Source organism: Dama dama, chromosome 10 (assembly GCF_033118175.1).
Source record: "Dama dama isolate Ldn47 chromosome 10, ASM3311817v1, whole genome shotgun sequence".
In the NCBI taxonomy this organism is placed as follows: Eukaryota; Metazoa; Chordata; class Mammalia; order Artiodactyla; family Cervidae; genus Dama; species Dama dama.
Window position 1 is genome coordinate 3817642 of NC_083690.1, and position 22298 is coordinate 3839939.

Genomic DNA, 22298 nt, shown 5'->3' on the forward strand with positions numbered 1-22298 from the left:
ATCTTTTGTGGCGCACAGTGTGTTGAAAGAGAAAGCAAAGGAGACACTCTGCCTGAAGCAGAGCCCCAGCGTGCATGGCATCCTCCCTGTAGCCGTGATGTGCCTGCTGGGGTGAACAGTGCCTCCTGCAACTGCAGGGTATACCCCCCGCCCCCGGGACAGACGCAGCAGGGCCTGGAGACATCCCTGCCACAGCCTGAGAGCAGGCAGGTCGGTCCTCGAGGGGACTCCTGGGCTCTGGCAGCCTTTTTGCCCTCTGGAGGTTCAGCTTGGCTGACTCAGTCCCTGCTCCCAGGAGAGGCTGAGCTCAGGGCAGCCCGCCCTCCCTCCCTGGGTGCGGGGTAGGGCTGGGCGCTAGAGCCAGACGGCCAGGGTGCCTTTCCTCCAGCAGGGGTGAAGCTGGAGGGACTTCAGGACTGTTGCCGGACCAGCCTGCGTTTTTCCTCCGCCGCCCCCTGCCCGCGCTTGGTGTCCTCTTCCAGCTTGGGGACAGGAATGGTGCACTAGACCTCAGGAAGCTGCGCTCCAGGCTGTGTGACCTTGAGTCAGTTGCTTAACTTCTCTGGGCTGGGTTTGCCTACAAAGTGCAGGCATTGGGCCCAGCAGGCTCTCCAGCTCTGCCACATGCCTGTGCTCCTCATCCCAGGAATTCCCCTGTTGCTGGTGAGGGAGCAGCCTTGTCTCCTGCCATGAGGCCCTCGCTGTGCTGGGGAGGAGGAGTGGAGCAGTGAGCTCTGAGAGTATTCCTGGGGAATGAGGAACGTGTGTGGGCAGAGAGAACACGGACTTGGAGCCGTGATCCTCAGCATCTGTCGTGTTCAGAATCGTCGGTCACTAGCTCCCCGGCTGGGCAGAGAACTCAGAGTGTCCTTCACACAGGAAACAGGAACTCAGGGAGTGGGCAGATAAGGGGCAAAACCTGTGAAGCCGGAAGAGGCCCCGTGGCCGTGGCCGAGCCTCCCACGGGGGCCGCTGGTCTCTGGGAGACCGCGCTCCCGAGCGGGGGAGGCACTGTGGCCAGTCCGGGGCTGGTGGGACCTCCACTCAGAGTTGGCTGGGCTGGAGTCTGCAGGCCACTGGCGAGGCTGGCCGTGGGTGCTGGCCTTTCCCGAGGAGGGGCCGGAGCGAGGCGAGGAGGGAGGGGGCCCTGACTGAGGCCCTTTGCTTTCCCTGGAAGTAAGGTTGGTTTTCCGCTTTGGCTGCCTGTTGGACGTTGTTCTAGTTGGAAAGGCTTGGGTGGCCACGGAGGGGGCTCGGTCAGAAACAGCTTTGAGCAGCTTCGGTTGCTGGTCTCTTCCCTCCTGGCCTTGTCCTTCCTGCACCGCAGTGTCAGGCACCTTCCTCCGTGGGCGATGCAGGGCCTTGGTGAACAGAAACCAGATGGAACACCTTGACCACAGGCCACCCCCAGCCCCCCGGAGCCATTGCTCAGGGTGGGCGAGGCCTTGGGTCACCCTGCCCCTGGTGGCCTGCAGCTTCCATTAAGAGGTACCGTGTTACGTGCTTCCAGGAGGAAGCAGTTCTATGGGATCCGTCACTTGTTTCAGCCTTTAGTCCGCTTTGAAAAAGCGAGAAGAGAAGCAAAACCGCGCACTGCGGTGTCCGAGGGAAGGGAAGAGGACTGGGCTCCTCGAGTCCCCTGGGGGGCCGATAGCGTCCGAGTTAGCGAGACAGCGTTTTTCCCACGGAACTTCTCACTTCACACATGCCGGGAGCCTTCTTTTGAGGAACCTTTCCATGACTTGGCTCCGCACAGCCTGAGATGTGAGGCTGGCGCAGGCTGTGAGGGTGGAAGCTCTGCCCACATCTCCAGCGGCTCCCTTCATGGAGCCCACAGGGGTCTTCTGGGGATGGGCATCCGGAAGGGGCACTTGGCCAAGAGGCCAGTGTTTCTGTGCTGTTGGTGAGAACCCCCGGGGGCCTGTCCTGGAGCCAGGCCAGGGGATCCCTCCAGACCCAGCTCCGCAGGTCTGTGGGGGGCCTGGCTGGGGGCCGGGCAGCTATCTCTGGCCACAGGTACCTTCAGTTTTCATTAACTTAAAAAAATTGCTACTGGGGTGCTAAGATTCGTTTAAAAGAATGACTTTTTGCTGTCTTCCTTAACCATGCAATGTTTAGATTTTGGCCTTAGTTATGCCAAAAATGGAGAACTACTTAAATACATTCGGAAAATCGGTTCGTTCGATGAGACGTGCACCCGATTTTACACGGCCGAGATGGTGTCTGCCCTGGAGTACTTGCACGGCAAGGGTGTCATTCACAGGTACCGAGCCGGGCTGCCGGCTGCTCCCCGCGCCCGCGGCCGGCTCCGGGCTCTCTCCTGGGGGTGGGCCACCTCCCCGTGGGAACCCAGAAGCGGGCCCGTCTCCCTGACGCTGAGACCGCGGACCTGACATCCCAGGTGAAACTGGCCAGATGTCTCTTTCGCCAGGCTAGTGATTCTCTTAGCCGTCTTGGCTGCTGCTTTTACTTTGTCAGATTCTGTATGTACTTACTTCTGGTCTCATTTTCCAGTAGTCAAATTGAAAGTATTCATTTGAGCTTTTTTTTCCCTTACAGATTTTTTTTTTTTGGTGGTAGTGGTAGTAAAATACACATAACATAAAAATTTATCATTTAATCCCCCCCCCCCCCGTTTTATTGAGAAGTAGTTGACATCCCAAGTTTAAGGTGTGCGTTGTGATGGTTTGATTCACATTTATTGTGTAAAGATACCACAGAAAGTTTAAAGGCTCTTTATAAACATGAGAGATTATACTTCGGTTAAAAGTTTGTTAAAATGATGCAGTTATGAAATGATTGATTTGAATGTCCTCACTGGATGCAGTTGATATTGTTCAGTGCTGACTTTAGACTTGCATTCTTGGTCGTTAGTCTGATAGGCATTAACCAGTTCATTTTGTTTATAGCTAAATTTGGAGTATGTAATGTTACTGTTTCAAATATTTCATCTCAAGTGTGAAAAATCTGCTTTCACAGGGACCTGAAACCAGAAAATATTTTATTAAATGAAGACATGCACATCCAGATCACAGATTTTGGAACAGCGAAAGTATTATCCCCAGAGAGTAAACAAGGTGTGTGTTTCATTTCCTGCAGACCCCGCTCCTGCTTCCGGTCAAAAACCTCTTAGAAACCGGTGGAGTGCCCTGTGCTCATCATAGTGACAGTTGTTTGTAGTACCTGTGTTATTGTAAAGGAGGTGCTTGCCTGTTCATCAGGGAAGCCCCTGCCTCCGGGCGGCTCTAGCAGAGGGCCTGGTTGGTGGGGGCCGGGAGGAGGCTTCCCCAGCACCCGTGGTTGGTCCTCTTGGCCTTGAGTGCTGCTGGGTCCCCAGGCGCTTTCTGCAGCTTGTCACAGGGCCTCAGACGCCTGCTGTGCCTCAGCCTCCCAGTCATCTTCCTGGGAGGTGCTGGGTGCTTCATTTGTTCTGGTCTCCCGTACAGGGGCGTGGGCTCAGTGCGTTCAGCTCCTGTTGGCACTGTGGGTTCTCCAGGGCAGGGGAAAACACATTCACGATGCCCACTGTCTGCCTGTCTCCTGTGTGCAAATGCCAGGGGTGGTGGCCCCAGCATGCCGATCACACATTCTGTAAGGTCACAGAGTGAGTGGGGGCTGGCTTTCCCTGCTGGTCCAGTGCGCGTTCATCACTGCAGATCCTCCTAACCACTGCCCCTCTCTGCTGTTTCCTAGCTGGGTTATGTGCCGTGACAGTCGCTGACAGCCTGCCTGGGGTAGAGGAGAGCCTGGATGTCTTAGCTAGCCAGGGGCATCTCGGCCAGGGTGGGGGGGTGCAGGTGTCTTTCAGCCCTGCAGGTGTGTGTTGACTGGAAATGATAAACTTCGAAGTATACAGAATGGCAGTTGAACTCTGAAAACTGTGTTCAGGTGTTGGGGTAGAGAGAGAGAACATAAAGTTCGGTGTAGTGAGGTTGCAGGAAGCTCAAGGCTCCTGTGTGAATTAATAAATGACCCTGAAAATGAACCTTGGGTGTGGGGCCAGGTGTGACAGTCAGAGCTCCCCTGACCTGAGAAGCTGCTGCAGGGACCCCCACGTAGGGCCTGTGCTTCTGCTGGGGCTCATGGGTACCTGAGACAAGGACCTTGGGGGGTGTGGGGACAGACATCCTGGGGTGGATAGAGGGTTTGCCGGTGGAAGGAAGGTTCAGACAGAAGCCTCCACTTTGTTGCCGCTGCTCTTTTTATCTGTAGCTTCTTGGCCTCTCTGTTTTTTCCCCTTGTGTCTGTTGAAGAAACCAGGTCGTTTGTCTTACAGAGCTTCCCAGAGTTTGTTGATGGCACCTCTGTGGGGTCCTATAGCGTACTCCTTTCCCCTCTTTACTTCTTGAAAGTCGGGAGTTGGATGTGGCTGCTTGATGGCATTCAGGCTCAGTCCTTTCACACCTGCGGCTGGTGTGCATAGCATGTTCTTCATTTGGGAGCATGTAACATCCAGTCATCTCTCCCTCTGTGATGTCAGCAGCCCTTTATAGCTGCAATGGCCTAGATCTATCGGTTCATTAGAGAAGGCAGAGTGATCGTAGCCCAGTTCTTTCATTCTGGAGCTGGAATTCTTTCAAGAGAAACTTCTCCTTTGCCACTATTTGGTTAACCAGTGACATTGATTATAAAGGAAAAGCCGGATAAATGCCCGCTTCTTTCCCCTTTATTTACAGCTTTTGAAAAGTGTGAATTGGTTCACTGTCCTGATGACCAGTTCATCAAAAACATTATTACCCCACCTCACACCGTACACAGAAGTTAACTTGGATAGATCAGAGATCTGAATGTAGGAGCTAAAATGATTACACGCTTGGAAGAAGGCATTGGAATGAATCTCCATGACCTTGGGTGACGTAGTGGTTCCTTAGATGCAATACCAAAAGTATAAACAGCAGAACAAGTTTTAAAACTTTGGTGCTTCAATACATTAAGAAAGTGAAAAAGACAATCCGTGGGGCTGAAGAGGAAAAAAATTTTCAGCTCCTGTATCTGATAAGGGACTTGTACTCAGAATATATGAAGAATTAGTAACAACAACAAAAAAATATTAATGGGTCTGAGTAGACATTTTCTCCAAAGAAGATAAACAAATGGCTGATAAACACATGAAAAGATGCTCAATATCACTCATTACTAGAGAAATGCAAATGAAAACTACAATGACATATCACTTCACACCAGTCAGAATGACCTTCATCAAGAAGTCTACAAACAATAAATGCAGAAGAGGGTGTGGAGAAAAGGGAACGCTCTTGCACTGTTGGCGGGAATGTAAACTGAACAGCCACTATGAAAGATGGTATGGAGATTCCTTAAAAAACTAGGAATAAAACCACCATATGACCCAGCAATCCCACTCCTAGGCATATACCCTGAGGAGATCAAAATTGAAAAAGACACATGTACATCCCCTTGTTCATTGCAGCGCTATTTAAAATAGCTAGAATATGGAAGCAACCTAGATGTCCATTGACAGATGAATGGATAAAGAAGTTGTGGTACATACTACACAGTGGAATATTACTCAGCCATAAAAAGGAATGCCTTTGAGTCAGTTCTAATGAGGTGGATGAACCTAGAGCCTATTATATAGAGTGAAGTAAGTCAGAGAAAGATAAATATTGTATTCAAACACATATATATGGGATCTAGAAAAATGGTACTGAAGAACTTATTTACAGGGCAGCAGTGGAGAAACAGACATAGAGAATAGACTTATGGGCATGGGGAGAGGGGAGGAGAGGGTGATATGTATGGAGAGAATTAATATGGAAACTTACATTACTATATGTAAAATAGATAGCCAATGGGAATTTGCTGAATGACTCAGGAAACTCAAACAGGGGCTCTGTATCAACCTAGAGGGGTGGGATGGGGCGGGAGACGGGAGGGAGGTTCCAAAGGGAGGGGGTATGTGTATGCCTTTGGCTGATTCATGTCAGGGTTTGACAGAAGACAACAAAATTCTGTAAAGCAATTATCTTTCAATTTAAAAAAAATTAAAAATAAAAGCATTTAGAAGGGAAAAGAAAAAAAATACATAAAAGGAAAGAAATAAGAGCAGAAATCAGTGAAATTGGGGGGAAAAAAAAAAACCGTATAGAAATTTAACAGAGCCAAAGTCCAGAGGGAAAGAGGCTGAGTGGTCTGGGGATGCCATATGTGAGGACCATGGTCTGAGAGGGAAGAATGCCCCTCAGTGTTACCAGGTCTTTGTAGAAACACGCAGTCCCTTGGGGGTCTTTTTGACACTGACATTTTGCCTCAGTACAGAGTTGGGAGGCTGGCATTATTTTAACGGCATTTGAAATTTAAAAACGTTGGCATAATCTTATGTTGTGCCTGTCACTTTTCTGTGCTTCCATTAGCTCTTTCTGTCATTCAGCACCCTTAAGACCGTCTCTCTTTCTCACCACCATTGCCTTTGCTGGCTCGCAGCAATATACAGTACACACCTATGGAGATTTTACTCAGGACGCAGTACCTGTAGGGCTGGACTTGGGCTTGATACAAGGTCTCCAGGAGAACCATCTCTGGAAGAGAGGGCTCCCTGTTCTTGCTTCAGTTTAATATGTTGAAATTTGCAAATTCCATGCATACTTGTAAGAATGTCAGTTACAGTTTAGTCTATAGGAAATGACCATTTGATCAATAAATTTTTGCTTTTAATTAAAAAAAAAGTGGAGAAGGACAACCCATGGGGTTGAAGAGGAAAAAAAAAATTTCAGCTTCTGTATCCGATAAGGGACTTGTACCCACAATATATAAAGAACTCATAACAAAAAAAAAAAAAAAAGTTTTTTAATGGGTCTGAATAGATATTTTCTCCAAAGAAGAGAAACAAGGGGCTGATAAACACATGAAAAGATGCTCAAGATCCTTAGGGAAATGCACCTCAAAACCACAGTGAGACACCACTCCACACCCACTAGGATAACTGTGGTCGAAAAGACCATAAGAAGTGTTAGCAAGGTTGGGGAGAAATTGAAGCCCTCATATTCTGCAGATGGGGTTGTCAAATGATGCAGCCGCTTTGGAAAAGTCTGGCAGTTCCTTAAAAGGTTAAGCATAGTTATGTTGTAATCGACAGTTCAGCGTCTAGTTAATATATCCAAGAGAACTGAAAAACGTTTATATAAAAGGTTGTACACTGGTGCTCATAGCAACTTTGTTTGTAATAACCAAGGAGTGGAAACAGCTCGGGTGTCCATCAACTGACGGATAGACAAAGTGTGGCTCTCTGTCCAGTGGAGTGTCCCTCAGCCTTGGAAGGGGTGCAGTTCTCAGACAGGCTGCAGCCTTGGTGTGCTTGAGTGACAGCCAGCGGGGGGTCAGGGTGGGGCTTGTGTTGCGTGGATAGGTCGGTTTGGGAGTGCTGCTGTCTTAACAGTGTTGTCTTCTGACTGTGGAATGTCTTTCTGTGTATAGCTTCTGTAATTTCAAAAAAGTTTTGTAGTTTTTGGTATTATAAGCTTTGTGCTTCTTTCGTTAAATTTATTCCTAAGAATTTTTAATTTTACTTTTGAGGTTATTGTAAATGCAGTTGTTTTCTTAATTTTCAGATTTTTTTATTGAGAGTGTTTAGGAATATGGTTGACCTTTTTGGTGTACTGATCTTATGTCCTGCGGCCTGGATGGATTTGTGTATTACTTGGGATAGTTTTTGAGCAACTTCCTGGGGACCTTTTATGTATAAGATGGTGTCATCTGTCATTAGAGATAGTTTGACTTCCTTTGCAGCCAGGATGCCTTTTGCTTCTTGTTCTCTCCTGCTTTGACCCTCGCATTGACTAGCGAGAGCGGACATCCTTGTCTTGTCACTGATCTTAGGGGGAGAGCGTTCAGTCTTTGATTGTTGACGTTCACCACTGAGTGTGATATTCCTTGTGGGTTTTTCATGGAGTCTTTCTCAGGTTGAGGATATTCCCTTACTGTGCCTAGTTTGTTTTGTAATTCATCATGAATGAGTATTGAATTTTGTTAGATGCTTTTTCTGCATTTCTTGATCAAGTTGGTCATGTGGTTTTTGTTCTCTATTCTTCATTTCTTTATGGCTGTGCTGGGTCTTTGTTGCTATGCATGGGCTTTCTGTAGTTGTGGCAGGTGGGGGCTGTTCTGCGTGGTGGTGCACGAGCTTCTCATTGCATTGGCTTCTCGTTGCAGAGCAGGGGCTCTAGGCATGCGGGCCTCAGTAGTTGGGGCACACGGGCTTGGTTGGTTGTCCTACAACATGTGAGATTGTCCTGGACCGGGGGTTGAACCTGCATCTCCTGCATTGGCAGGTGGATTCTCAACCACTGGACCACCAAGGACGTTGTTGTCCTTTATTCTAATGATGTGATCTCATAAATTGATTGGCTTTTAACGTGCTGAACCACCCTTGCATTTGCAAGATAAATCCCACTTGGTCATGGTGCACACTCTTTATGTGTTGCTGGATTCAGTTTGCTTGTCTTCTGTCCTAGGGCTAATAAGCACATTTTATGGAGTGTTTGCTTTGCCTCACATGTGGGTTCGTGGGTAAGACAGTGGCAGTCTGCACTTTTGGCTTTGGAGAGAGTGTGGGTGTCTTCGGACCTCAGCAGCATGTCTGGTCCCTCTACCCTCACTGGCACCTTGGGGTCCGACTTGCAGACCTGTGGTGGCTAGAGTGGTTCCCAGCCCAGGGTACCGGACAGGTGTCTTGAATCGTTTGGAGGGTGGAGATGAGAACCCAGCTCAAACCCTCCTCCTTTGGCCTGACCCTGTGGCCCTGGGGAAGTGGTTCTGGGCCTGGTCTCCAGGGCCTGGGGGAGTTTGCCCTCTGGCTGATCTCTGAACTTCCAGGGGATGTAACTAGATTATCTCTGTGGTTTGCTCATGCTCTCTCGGGCTCTTACCTGAGTTGCAGATAGAAACCTGCTATTTGAGAACAGTCCTTGTTTTCACTAACCTTTCAGTGAAATGGAGCATTTTTTTCAGTTATGAAGGTGGGAGCAGACGTCTGTCACTAGAAACCACAGATGTTTGCGTGTCCTGTCCCGGTCAGCACAGAGTCCTGGTCTGTTGTTTGTGCTCACCGCCGGATCTTGTTAGCGCATTAAAAAAAAAAAACCAGACACTGGTACCTTATGCATTTATTACTTTAATATTTTGATACTTTCGTTATGTATATAGTCTTATATATTTTACTTTATATCTTCAGAACATCATTCTGAGGACAGGAGTTCTTTTCCATACTGTGGAGGAGTGATTCATCTCTAGTGAAAGAGTTCCTTTCCTGGGGGGTGACTCAGTACACCCCCAGGGTCGTGGAGTCCCTTTAAGAAGGTGGGGCTCCTGGGAAGAGGAAGCAGCAAGGGTGGCAGGAGACAAGCAGACGTAGGCCCAGAAAACTTAGCGCAGTGGCAGCAACATCAGCACGGTCCGGTGCCATCGCGATTTGCTCTTTAAAGCCCTGCTGTGCAGTGGGGGTGTGTGTCCAGTCCACTTGTTTTGTGCAGAATGTAGCTATGGCAAAGCATCAATGCCTCTGCATACTTTGTGAAAGCCTGAATTATTTAATTATGTGTAATGCTTATCTTTTCATATAAAGTGTATTTCTAGAGCTTTTTAATAGTAGCATTAAAAAAAATAAATCGTAGAAGAATTGCAGGATTATTATGAAGAGCAGAAACACTGCCCGGGTGAAGTATCTTGTGCAGGCCCAGCCCCCAAAGGGTTGTGTTTTTGTCCTGCTGTCCATGCTGACTTCATCCTGGAGGATCAGGTGCCAGAAGGGGAACTGCGGGGTCAGAGGGCAAACCTGCCTCTTCTCTGTGGCTTTTGATGTTTGTTGGAAAATTGCTCCCCAAAGTCACGTCATTTCACATTCCCACCAGTAGCACTGCAAGGTCTTCCTCCTCACATCCTGGTCAGCACTGTGTATTTTCCTTCTCTCTCGTCGTTGCTGGTTTGATGGGCTGTCGCGTGTTCACTAACATGTCTGATTCATTGTGAGGTTGAAGGGTTTCACTTGGCTTCGGCTCCTGCTGTGCTGTCTTCCTCTTGCAATCATCTCCGAGCTCTTGGTGTATCCTGGTCCTGGTGGCTACAGAAGAGTCCCTGGCCTCGGGGACCAGTCACAGGTCACCGGGCCCTAAGAAGCTGGATCCCTCTGTGGGACTGAGCGCCCCTCGGCCCCAGGAGGGCGCTGGGAGGAGGTGTGGGGCCTCTGTTGTGGGCGTGTCTGGGGTGGGGGCGCTGTGGCTTGGGGGTGGGCCAGGAGTAAGAATCCCCAGCTCTCCTTTCTTCCCTGGGGAGGCGCTGGTGGTTCCAGGGCCTGGAGACCAAACCTGGGAACAAAGAGGGAGGAGGCAGCAGGGCGGCTTTGTCTCTGCTCTTTAGCCTCTGCCTTTGGAGGTCGTTGGATGCAGGCAGGAGGTCTCCCCCATGGGAAGCCCTGCTGGGTGCCCCCCCCAGGGATGGCAGGTGGGGCACTGTGGCCAGTGGGCAGCAGACCGTTGCATGCAGAAGTGGTGTGGCCATCGGCCCTGGGTGTTTTTGCCTTTCCATTCTGGTATTAGGTTATTTGTACTTGTGCGCGGTGAAGACTCCAGCTGTGGGCAGACATAGCACGGGTGTGGCAGATTTGCCACAGGCAGCCGCACCCCATCAGGCTGTTTGAGGGGGGCCCGAGCTGAGGCACCCAGGACAGAGCCTTCAGCCTGTGCGGGGATGCAGCATGGCCCCCGGACTGGAGCTCTGGGTGGAGCAGGTGGTGGGCTTCGAGAAGGAGAGACGAGAAGGCGCTCCCTGCCGTCCTGCCTCCCCGGCTCTAGAGCAGCCCCGCACCAGGCCGGCTGCCCCTGTGGCGTGCGGGGCCAGAGCTCGTGTCTGAGAGAGCATTGTTGCGGCCCTTGGGCCTGTGGGCTTGGAGAGGTCCTGGTGAGGGGCTGTCTGATGCCCCGGCAGCATGCTTAGGTGCACCCCTGGCTTCTGTCCCCTTGGTGACGGCAGCCACTTCCCACCCCTCTGTCCAGGAGCCAGTTGTCCACAGCTGAGGCAGGGGGCCAGCAGGCGGGCCGCTCGCCCAGCGCCCGTTCCTGTCCTTGGCGTTGTCTTACTCCAGGTGAGCCTGCGGGGCCAGAGCCCTCTCAGTGGTTGGCATGTAATGTTGCGCCTGGCACACTTCCCAGGTCGGCTCAGGAAAGGTGAACAGAGAGACCGGTAGTTTCTAGCCCAGGTTATTAAAGATGGTGAAGGAAAAGTCAGCTTGACCTCAGAGGGTCAGGCCAGATGAAACGGCCTGGTGTGTCTGGAGCCTGTGGTGTTGAGCTGGGCGCTGTTGCCCTGCGGGGACCTGTTGTAGGGACCGGTGCCGTGGGTGTCCCTGGGGACCCACCAGTGGGGTGACAGTACTTGACGGTGGGGCGCTCACGGGAATCCCCAGCCCCGTGTCCTCTGGCTGTGGGCAAGGCCAAGAGCGGCTGTTCACACCCATCACGGGCATGCCTCCGGGGTAGGGGCAGGGGGCGCACGGACTGGCTGTGCCCACGGTGCAGCTCTGTCAGGGCTGCCAGCTGGGGAGGAGCCCCAGGATCTCCTAGGGTGACGCGGCGTCTCGCCTCCTCACGGCCGTGATGGGTGGGTCCGGCACCAGACCCTGCAGGGCTGCAGTTGACCTTGGAGAGCCTTGCTCGCACAGTCTAGGACTAGAGGGGACAGAATGTTGGAAGGGGGATGGGCCGCCTGAGTCTTATTCCCCTTCTGGCCCCTCGGCTCCCTCAGCTGTTGTTACGAGGAGGGGGTCTCCCTGCCGGGGGGTCCAGTCCTGGCCACACGCTGCGTGTGTGAAAGGCTGGTTTAGGCACTCCGGCTCCAGCAGTGAGCAGATGGGAGCACACTGGGCAAGGGCCACTCCAGTGTGTGGGCGGGAGAAGGGCGGGTCGGAGGGCTGCCTGGAGTCAGGGCCACCTGGGAGCCTTGGGGTGGGGGTGGGCCCCAGAAGGGGATGTGGGGGTGGGGCCCCAACAAGTCCCACTCTCAGGAGGGTACAGGCGGATGGCTGGTGACCGCGGCGTCCTGAGAGGTGAACGCCGATGGCAGCATCCGCGGTGGAAGCGCTGTCTCAGCATGACCGTCTCCTCTCCCCTCTTCTCATCAGCCAGGGCCAACTCGTTTGTGGGAACAGCCCAGTATGTCTCTCCAGAGCTGCTCACAGAGAAATCGGCCTGTAAGAGGTAACCTGCTTTCCTCTGACCCATGCTTCTCTCTCCTCTAAAGTAGCTGATACTTCTTTCAGGTGAAATCAGTAGTTAAGAGAATGCCTTTCATGGCCTTTACCTAGCCGAGCCTCCTTTGGAAGAAGTTAGCATTTTGCCTTTTAACCAGTATCTTTCCTTTGATAACCTGCTTGTTAACTTTATTGTCACTGCTTATCCTTCTGGGTGGTGGTTACTTTTATGCTCTGAGATTTGGTCTTGCTCCTATAGGAGCTCTTGACTGTGCAGTGGGGAACAGCGTGGCCAGCAGGTCTGTCTATTGACCTGAGGCTTCCTGCCGTGGCCGGGAGCCCGGGGGCCTTGGTGCCGCCTCTGCTCAGGCCAGCTGCTGAGTGCGCCACGCTCTGCAGAGTGCAGGTGGGCCCGGTCGGCCCTCCAGGAGCCGGGCCTGGCGGTGGCCACAGCTTGGAGGACCCGGACGGAGGCCTCAGTTGTGGAAATGAGAGGTGCGGGGGCTGGGATGCTGTTCCCAGAGGGAGGTCTGGAGCGTGGAGAGGGTTGGTGACAGACAGTGGAGGTAAAGCAGGTGGGCGCTGATGGCCTGGGGCTGGGGGCGTCTGGGAGGCGGTGAGGACGCAGAGGCGGCGGTAGGAGTGGGCCGTCAGCGTTCGGGGACAAGTTCTGTGGTGAGACCTTTTCGGCTCTTCCTGCCCTGGGCCAGGCCCTCGGCCCGCTGGCACCATCGGAGCTGACCAGGGCCCAACGGCCAGTGTCTGCGCCTATGGGCTGCACGGCCGCCTTCTGGCGTGGCGAGCCACTGCCAGAGGCAGCAGAGGTGAGGATGGTTCTGGGCACAGCAGCTGTTTCTGAGCCTGAAGGCTTTTCAGAAACTCTCAGGGAGTGGATGGACCCACAGGGCACAGACATGATGGGCAGCAGGACGTTAGGAAAACTTGGCCGTTTTAGCAGTTGCTGGACTCTGTTGTTTGTTTTGTTTACTGAATCAGCAGACTTGGAGCTCTTCCTGTGGCCAGGCGCTGTTGTGGGCCAGGGCTGCCCCGTGGGGCAGTTCCGCCCGCCAGGGCACTTCTGGTCTGGACAGTTCTGATGTCACACTTCACAGGGGGAGGCACTGGGTGGAGCCGGGGGTGCTGCCCAGCATCCCACAGTGTGAAGGCCCCAGCGAGGACGATGGGTCCCGGGCTCTGCTGAGGAGCCCTCCTCCAGGCGCGCTCAGCCAGACTCTCCAGTGTGTCCCTGCTGGCCAGGAACTGGCTTTTCCTCTCGTTGGGGTCACTTTTAGAAAGAGGAAGCTCTCAGCGCTGATAGAGGAAGGTCTCCAGGCTCTGCTGAGGGAGAGGAGGGCACAGGGTCGCTTGTCTGTGCGTTTAAACCTCTAGAAGGACACGCAGGGTGTGGACAACTGGCTGTCTGTGGGGCAAGGGCTACACCAGGACCGTGAAGGACATGCCAGTGGGTATCCTTTATGCTTTTGATTCTTAAAGGCATGTGATACTTAAAAATAGTTAAGAATTTTTTTTTCCTGATTGTAAAAATGATACCTTTTCATTATAAAGAATTCATAGAAAATACGAAGACTTAAAAAAAGCAGTTAATAGGGAGTTCCCTGGTAGTCTAGGGGTTAGGATTCAGCACTTGCGCTGCTGTGGCCCGGTTTCAGTCCTTGGTTGGGGAACGAGATTCCTTAAGGGGAGCAGTCAAAACAAGAGCAAAGAAAACTCCCTCACAGTCCCCAGCCCACCTGCACTCACAGATCGGTGCGTCCGTCTCTCCAGCTCCTTTTTTCTCTGTGTTGCATATGTGTTTACGCAGTTCTTGTGCAGCTGGAATCACACTGAATGACCAGTTTTGAATCACACTCTCTGCGATTAGCTGATGGACGTCTCCCATGTCCCCCACAGTGTTGGCAGAAATCTCTGAAGAGCTGTGTGGTCTCCTCACCTATGACCTGGGTGTAGTTCATCCAGCTTCGCTGTGGTTCCTCCCTTGTCGCGTCAGGCTGCACCTCCCAAGGCCGGGCGCCGCACTGCCCCGTGGTCTGCTTTGAATTTCAAGAATAGAGTGACTTGGTTTAACTGAGCATTTAAAAAAAATCACTGGTGCATACTGCTTTCCAGAAATGTTCACTGGCTTCCCCTTTTAGTTTTCATCATATTAAAAAACATTAAATGATAAGACGCTTGTGGAAGGTTAGCCCGTAGCTGGTTCTGCTAGCAGTCTTGCTCCCTGCAGATGACCCGGGACAGCTAGGGAGGCAGCCCCCTGACACGCACACAGCCCGGCCCCCCCCCCCCCCCCCCCCCCCCCCCCGTTTCTGGACACCGTCACAGCACAAGGCTGATGCTTTTCTGTCGGCGTTTGCTTGTGTAGCTCCCTCTCTTAACTACACCAGACAGCAGAGAATGCCAAGTGTTAAAAGCTAGTTATTGAGAATGCACATTTGTTTTTAACATGCCTTCACCCCACCTGTGTGTTGTGACTCAGATTTCTGATTTGTGGCATTTTTAACTCATATCGAGTCCTTCATCTGCCTGCCGTGCTGGCCTCCACTGAGGCCCCCAGCTCTGTAACCGGCCCATTGTCTTGCCCACGACCTATGAGCTCGTCTTCGGAATGCCCGGTGTGGCCTCTTCCAGGAGCTGCCTGTGTCCAGCACCCCACGAGCCTCGTATGCTTAGGGCTTGCAGGGCGGCAGCTGGCCATGCAGGGCCAGTTGCCTCTTGGTGCTTTCCTAGAGCTGAGCTGGGAATAGAATGCAGAACTTGCAGAGGAAATAAAGTATGCAAAATAGTTCTCAGTGAGGACTGTGATGCCCTGAGAGGAGGGCGTGGGTGGGAGCGGGGCGGCCCCTCCAGGGTTCCTGCAGCTGGTTATGGAAGCTCAGAGCCCCAGGGTGGCTTTCCGAGTGTGTGGTTGAAATGCTCACGAGGGGCGGGCTGTGCGCCTGAGTCCAGGCCGGGGAAGAGAAGTGCTCCGTACGGGCCTGACGCGAACAGTGTCCGTGTCCTCGGGGCGATGGTGACTGAGGAGGGACTCTGAGCCTGTGCCCTCCCTGGCCCTGGAGGAGGGCTTTTCTGCCAGTGGCTGCTGCCCTCAGGAGTGACCACTGCTCCCTGGTCAGGCCAGGCCAGGCCTGTGGGGGCACTGGTTGCCCCCAAGGGAGGCACCTGGCCTGGCCCAGCGGCGCCTGTGGTGTGTGCCGGACCCTCTGGTACCAGACCAGCAGGGAGGCCCCCTCAAGGGGAGCCCAGAGCAAGCGAGGTTCCCACCGCACACTGACCTGGTTTTAAAGGAGAGGAAGGGGTGAGATGCTGACTCGGGTGGTGTGAACAGACGGAGGGACGTGAGCTCTGCTCACCGCTAAAGTGTTACAAATGTCACTCTTCTGTGTTTTCTCTTCCCATAAAGTTCAGACCTTTGGGCACTTGGATGCATCATATACCAGCTTGTGGCAGGACTGCCTCCGTTCCGAGCCGGGTAAGAGACCCTGCCCGGCTCTGGCCAGCCCTTCGCAGCAGCCTGATGGAGGGGAGAGGGCGGTCCTGGTGGGGGGGGGGGTGGGGCGCGGGCGTCGTGATGGCTCTTTAGTGACCGCGGTGGCTCTCTGCGGGAGAGGGAGCCGGCTGTGCCCGGTGGGGTGCAGCTCTGTCCTGGGATGGGCTGGGGTCTGTGTGCCCCGACCCAGAATGACGGCTTTTCTTGTTTTACAGAAATGAGTATCTTATATTTCAGAAGATCATTAAGTTGGAGTATGACTTCCCTGAAAAATTCTTTCCTAAGGCAAGAGATCTTGTGGAAAAACTTCTGGTAAATGTTTTGCATTTTCTTCTGGTGAGCTTATCCAGTAGCCACACCCTGAGTCCCTCTCATCTTGTGGTCAGAGGGGCTTTCCCTGGCGGCACCGTGTTTAATGAAGGGCGTTTGAGGGTAGATAATGGTTGTAGGTAGATGCGTGTCTTCAGTCTCTTCCTGTCAGGCCTTTTCAGTTCCCAGCTATCTGATTTTTGACCTTAGTGAGACAGGAAGTTACTCTAGCACTCTGCGGTTGCTCGCCAGCACACGCAGCACTTTAGGTTGCGGGGCGCTGGGGCTGGCTGTGCTGCGTGGCTGGTGGTGTCAGTTCCGCCCAGCGACGTTGGTGGGTGTCTGCCTTGGAGTCAGGTCCGCGAGGTGTCAGATGTCAGCACAGGGACCGGGTGCCCGGGAAGGGAGTGTCTGTCTGTGTGTTCTGGAAACTGCAGTGTCCTTCCTCTGGTGTGTGTTGGCTGCATACCTTCCCTTTGCTTGATCTGGGCGAGAGGGGTCCGTCTGCCCCTGCCCGCCTGGCCCTCCTGCTCTGTCCTCAGTGAGGGAGGCCTGCGTCCTCCATGGAGCTGGGGGCAGTCAGATGCTGAGGTCCCTTGGAGCCCTCTGCATGAACTCTTCATTCTCTTATTGAAGCCAGTGAGTTCCTCTTTTTCTTGTTTTAGGATTTTAAGAGGATACTTGCCACTATCCATGAACTTTTAATGTCGTGATTTATGTCCTGTGTGAGGAGGGGCAGAGACTCCAGAAAAGTGAAAGGATCCCTCAGGGTGACTCCGTTGTCCACAGCCCTCCATGTCCTTCCAAGTTCCAAGAGACCCCAAGAATTGAGAACTGCTCAGAAGAGTTTTTTTTGGTCAGAATTGTGTTTTAACCCCAATGCTGATGTGTCTCGACTGCTGTTTCAGGTTTTAGATGCCACAAAACGATTAGGCTGTGAAGAAATGGAGGGGTATGGCCCTCTGAAAGCCCACCCGTTCTTTGAGTCCATCACGTGGGAGGACTTGCATCAGCAGACGCCCCCGAAGCTCACGGCTTACTTGCCGGCCATGTCGGAGGATGACGAGGACTGCTATGGCAACGTGAGCCGCCAGGGGCGTCCCTGGGGGTGGGACAGTGGCTGAAGCAAGAGCCCGTGGAGATCCGTGGCGGAGGGCGCTGAATACTGTGGCCTCGAGGGCCCCACTGGGACTGAAGAGGCTTCCGTCCACCCCGAGCACAGAGTGCCAGGCCCTGGGCCGCGTGCGTCCCTTTCTCCTTTCCTCTAGTTAATTTTTGCTCAAAGGGATTGGACTAGAGCCTGGGCACCAGTTCTGGTGGGCTTCTGTCTTTGGGTTTTGGCTGGTGTCTGTATAATTGTGTATCTGAAGACATTCTGGAATGCTCCCTGTATTTCCCAGATCCCTGGGCACTGCTGCTTTGAGCTTTCAGGGGACATAGCGTTGAGGATAGACTCTGGTTGCCGTCAGCTCTTAGCACCCGATGCCAGGCCTGAGGGGTGGGCAGCAGAGGTCCTTGGTCTCCTTGGTTCCTTAACTCTCCTGGGGAAGGTTGTGTTCATGTGCACGTTCAGATGTTTTTATTGTCAGCCACAGTCCATTTTTCTGGTGTGATTTCTGTCATTGTGGCTTGTAACCAGTCATCATAATAGCACTCCACCTCTGTTGATTGGGGAATTCTAGAGTTTATCTTAAAAGTCACTCACAGCTGAGTTAAAATTACAACAGGCATCGCCTCCTGGAGATCAAGAGTGCCTTTTCATGTCTTCCACACCGTTTAAAGCGGCACATCCCCCTTCTTTTGCCCTAAAATATCCTTTATGCTCAGACTCAAGGAGAGCCAGACGTGGGGCGTCATCTGTGCCCCCTCTCCGGTCTGCTTCCCTGTCTCACTGGCTCCAGCTGTCCGCGGCCTTTGCACACGCAGAGGACTTCCTCCCTGGCCCTAATGGCCAACCAGGCCCTTGAGCCCTGATGCTGGCATGGGCAGGGTCCCCAGGGCCTGTGGCGGCGGGGGGGTCCCACAGAGGGCCACACTCCGCTGGCTGGGCTCCGAGGGAGGAGTTGTCTCTGATCTCAGTGCCCAGGGACCTTGGCTCCACAGGGCATGCATACACTGCTGCGTGTCGTGTGCAGGCCCTCTGTCTGCTGTCTCATCGTGTTTACCAGGGTGAGAGCTCTGGTGTTGCCACCTTAATTCTGACCTGCAGGGCGGCATGGGACCCACAGAGGTCAGCAGGCCCAGGTCCTGGCTCTCCCCTTCCTGTAGGTCAGGACTGAAGATAAGCGCCTCTCTCAAGGGTGAACAGCTTCTGAGGTTGCTGTCAGAAGCGGGGCGCAGGGCAGGCCGGGCCCAGCCTGAGGCTTGGTGGCCAGCTGTGCAGTGAGGAGAAGTCTGAGTGGCCCGTACTGGTCAGGGTACTCCGAGCGGGGCCATGGTCGGCAGCTTGTCTCCCCAGGGCCTCGACCTTCGGGGCATGGGCCACGGGGTTCCCTCCAGGGCAGGGGGCCGGGACCCTGGGGGCGGAGGGGAGCCAGGAGCCGGGTGCCGCGCTCACCGCCTGCCCTCCCCGCAGTACGACAACCTCCTGAGCCAGTTCGGCTGCATGCAGGTGTCTGCGTCGTCCTCCTCACACTCCCTGTCGGCCGTGGACGCGGGGCCACCCCAGCGGGCGGGCAGCAACATCGAGCAGTACATCCACGACCTGGACACGAACTCCTTTGAACTGGACTTGCAGTTTTCTGAAGACGAGAAGAGGTTGTTGTTGGAGAAGCAGGCCAGCGGAAACCCTTGGTAAGGACGCATAGGCGTGAGCAGCACCGCGGGTCCCGCCCTTTGTCCCCGCTGCCGTCAGGGCCCCGTCACGCGCAGCTGCCTTTTGCACATGAGGACCCAACCCTCGAAGCGCCGAACTGGAAGTGGGCGTTTGGTGCGTTGGCTGGGGGCTGTGTGGGGTTGGCCCCCCTGGGGCTCAGCACGCCAGGCACGCCAGCAATGTGGTTGGACTGGGATTGCTGTGATGTGAATAACCACCACCCCCTGGTGGAATGTTTAGGATGTCCCGAGTTTTTGCTGCTCCAGATGACCCTCTGCATGTGGCTTTCCTCATTTGTGTCTTTCACGGTGCGCCCTGAAGTGGCGGGTGGGGGTGTGCCTATTTAAGAAGTCGGTGCTCTGTGTCCACGGCGAACCTCCGTTTCCCGAGGGCCCGTCTGCCCTTGAGCGTCTGGCTGCTCTAGAAATGGGCTGTGTGAGCGGGCGCCTGTATTCTGGTCGGGGCATACCTCTTCCATGTGTGTTGGCCACTTGTATTTATTTTTTGAGGTACTTTTGTGTTCTTTGATCCTTTTTGGGGGTACATTTTGCATCTTTTGAAAATTGGCTTTTCAGTGCCTTGGATATGAAGACTGTTCCTTGTTTATTTTGAGAAAGCATTTTTCTTCAGTTTATTTTTTCATTCTATTTGTGCATCTTATTTTTGGGAGGGGAAGTTGCAAATTCTTACAAAGTCAAACCAGTTGGTGTGTTTCTTTTCTGCTTTCCGTCTTGGTCCCGTTGAGAAGAGGTTCTCTGCCTGGACATTGTCTTCAAGCATTTTCGTGGTTTCACCTTTCACACGGGCAGAGAGGAGCCTCTGCGGGGCCAAGAGGTAGACCCTGAGTTCTCTGAATCGTGGGAGGGAGGAATCCGCTCCAGAGAAACTGGGCGCAGCTGTATGAAACAGACGCTGCTCTCCCTGCTGTGGGGCCTGAGCAACCTGCTGTGCTGTGTCTGTGAACAGTCTCGTTGCTGTTTTGGTGCCCGAGAAGTTGCAGCAGCATCTGGAGACCAGTCACTCAGAATTTCAGAGATAAAGGAATGGAATGTTGTAAGTGACACGTGACAAGCTCTTTCCAACCCAGAGATCGTGAAGCCCCTGGAGCGCCTTAGCCTGGAGTTAGGTGTGGCGGAGTGCTGAGAGTCCAGAGAGTCTCAGGCCACTGGCCCTGCTGACAGCCACTGGGGCCATGAGCATGGTCCGTGACTCACTGGATTGAAGATGTGGCTGCTGACATGGGGAGAGAGTTGGTGTCTCTGCCTCCACGTGGTCCTCTTCCCTTGCAGGTGGACAGAACTCCAGTGTGACTGCACTCACTACTTTGCTGGCGTCTGTCTGGTGCTTGCCCCAGCTTGCCATCAAAGAAAGTGTTCTTTTCTGTTTTCCCTGTGTGCTTGGCAGGAAGCGCAGTGTGTGAGACAGTCTGTGTTGAGCACCCCTTTTGAATGTCACGATTTGTTCTGGAACAAATGTGTGGCCGTGTAGTGATAGTGCCAGAGCAGTTGTGGGCAGACCCGCCGGCCGCAGGGCCAGGCCGTGTGGGAGGAGCAGGCTCTTACAGCCACTGGTCACAGGCAGAGGAAGACAAGCAGGGAGGACACATCTGGGGAGTGTGCTGTGGAGCGGATGAGAGGCCTGCAGAACGCCTCCTGCTGCCCCTGCCTCCAGGACGAGACCGCTCAAGACGGGCTCTGTGTGCTGAACTCGCTGGGAGCTGGGTGACTGGTCTGCTCCTGGACGCCCATTTCCACTGGAAGGTCTACCTGCCAGTTGGGGTTATTCACTCAGCTGTTCAACCAGTGTTCTGGGAAATGAATGGAATGAGCCTGTAACTACAAGGAAAACAACTGCTAGCGTTTGTTACCAATGATAAAATCACAACCTTCAAGTGAAAATTAGAATTTGGGGAAGCTTTACCCGTCACTGTGAGCTTGACATCTTCCCAGTGCTTAAAAGACTTTTGAGGAGAAAGGTAGTGATGTTTGTGGATTGATTTGTTGATATCATAGAATGAAATTTGTCAGGATTCGGAAGATCTCCATAACTCAGCGAATCGGTATTTTTCAGATGACCAGTTTTGGGTGCTGTCAGACCATGTCAGGGCGGAGGATCTAATCACAGTGCAAGGTGATGGGTGGGTTCTGATGTCACGGAGTATGAAAACTTCATTCCTGGGGATTTGGATTCCACGTGGCAGCTAACCTGTAAGAAACGACAGTCGGAGACTTCAAGTGTAGTGTCAAAGAAGATGCCCACAGATACCTGGGAGGCGTTAAAGTGCTCCTCTGAGGTCTTTGTGTGCTTCAGCCTGGACGCCAACAGCAGAGTGAAGGCAGGGACGGACAGGAAAACCCAGCTCCCTGTGGAGCTGGGTGTTAGAGGGGTTTGCAGAACATACAGCAGCGTAATGCGTCTCGTTAATTACCTTTGTTTTGAAAGAAGTTATTTTTAAAATGAAATCATTTATATTAATATGGGGTGGATTTATTTCATCTTTTAATGAGCTAAACGTTTGAAATCTGTTTTAATTTCTTACACATAAGTGTCAACGCATCTGACCCAATTGAAGGCGAGCCCTTTGGGATTTTCGTAAAGTTGAAAGCATAAAGGGGCCTCACGCCCTAAAGGCTTCAGAGAGGGCACTTGGAGTGAGCTGGCCATGGCTGCCTGGCCCTCCCTCCTCTGCCTGGCAGCCTGGTGTGGGGGCCCCACCGCGGGGCCTGTGGAGCCGCCTCGGGGCCGTGGCTGGCTGACAGTCCTTCTTCAGTGGCCCGGGCTCGCCAGTGACCTTGAGGTGGGCCTTCTTAGGGTCTGGGTGAGGTGGGAGAAGGTGAGGAGGAGGGAACTGGCTCTGGAGTCAGGAAAGGGGGGTTACCCTGTCACCCCATGTGAAGTGACGTGGGCAGCTGGCACCTGAGCGGTGGAAGCCAGAGGCTGTGGGGCACGGGCCGTGTTAAAGCCGCGGCCACACACCGCCTACGTGCTGAGAGTCAGGTGTGTCTCTGACTTGGGTCTGCACGCTGCCAGAGAGGCGGTGCCAGCGCGGGTGGGGCCTGGGGCGCTCCCCTCAGGAAAGTGGGGGTTGACTTTCGGAAGTCAAAGATGAAAATGCTACCTTAGTCCTTACACGTTTCAGGGTGGCCAACAGGTGGGTCAGCCGAGTGAGTGGGCTGCCGAGCTGTGGCTGCTGCCCAGCCCCTCTGCACGCTGCTCCTAGGCTGCCTCACTGCGGCCGCCGCATCCAGCCTGCGCCCAGCTCGGGCTGCTCCTGCCCTGCCCACCGTGGTTCTCCTGTCTCGGGAGAAACCGGGAGGGAGCTTGCGGCCAGAGGCCTTGCGTCAGGAGATGGCCAGCCCTGCGTCTGCAGGTTCACGGACGTGACTGTTCCTGCTGTGAGCGTGCATGCTTCTCTTTGTTATCTTTTCGTCCTGAGGGTAAATTCCTGGGAGCGGGATTCCTGCGGTATTCCT

The 22298-nt window shown here is 53.4% G+C and overlaps 1 protein-coding gene across 1 annotated transcript in view; it reads left to right on the forward strand.

Annotated features, from left to right (window-relative positions):
* The window catches only part of PDPK1 (3-phosphoinositide dependent protein kinase 1), a 62864-nt gene that overhangs the window by 31959 nt on the left and 8607 nt on the right, over positions 1-22298 (forward strand). Inside the window, exons 5-11 of the mRNA XM_061152621.1 lie at positions 2119-2263; positions 2980-3077; positions 12128-12203; positions 15615-15683; positions 15917-16013; positions 16919-17092; positions 18586-18803. Coding sequence (XP_061008604.1) covers positions 2119-2263; positions 2980-3077; positions 12128-12203; positions 15615-15683; positions 15917-16013; positions 16919-17092; positions 18586-18803 — 877 coding nt within the window. The remainder of the gene's footprint in view (positions 1-2118; positions 2264-2979; positions 3078-12127; positions 12204-15614; positions 15684-15916; positions 16014-16918; positions 17093-18585; positions 18804-22298) is intronic.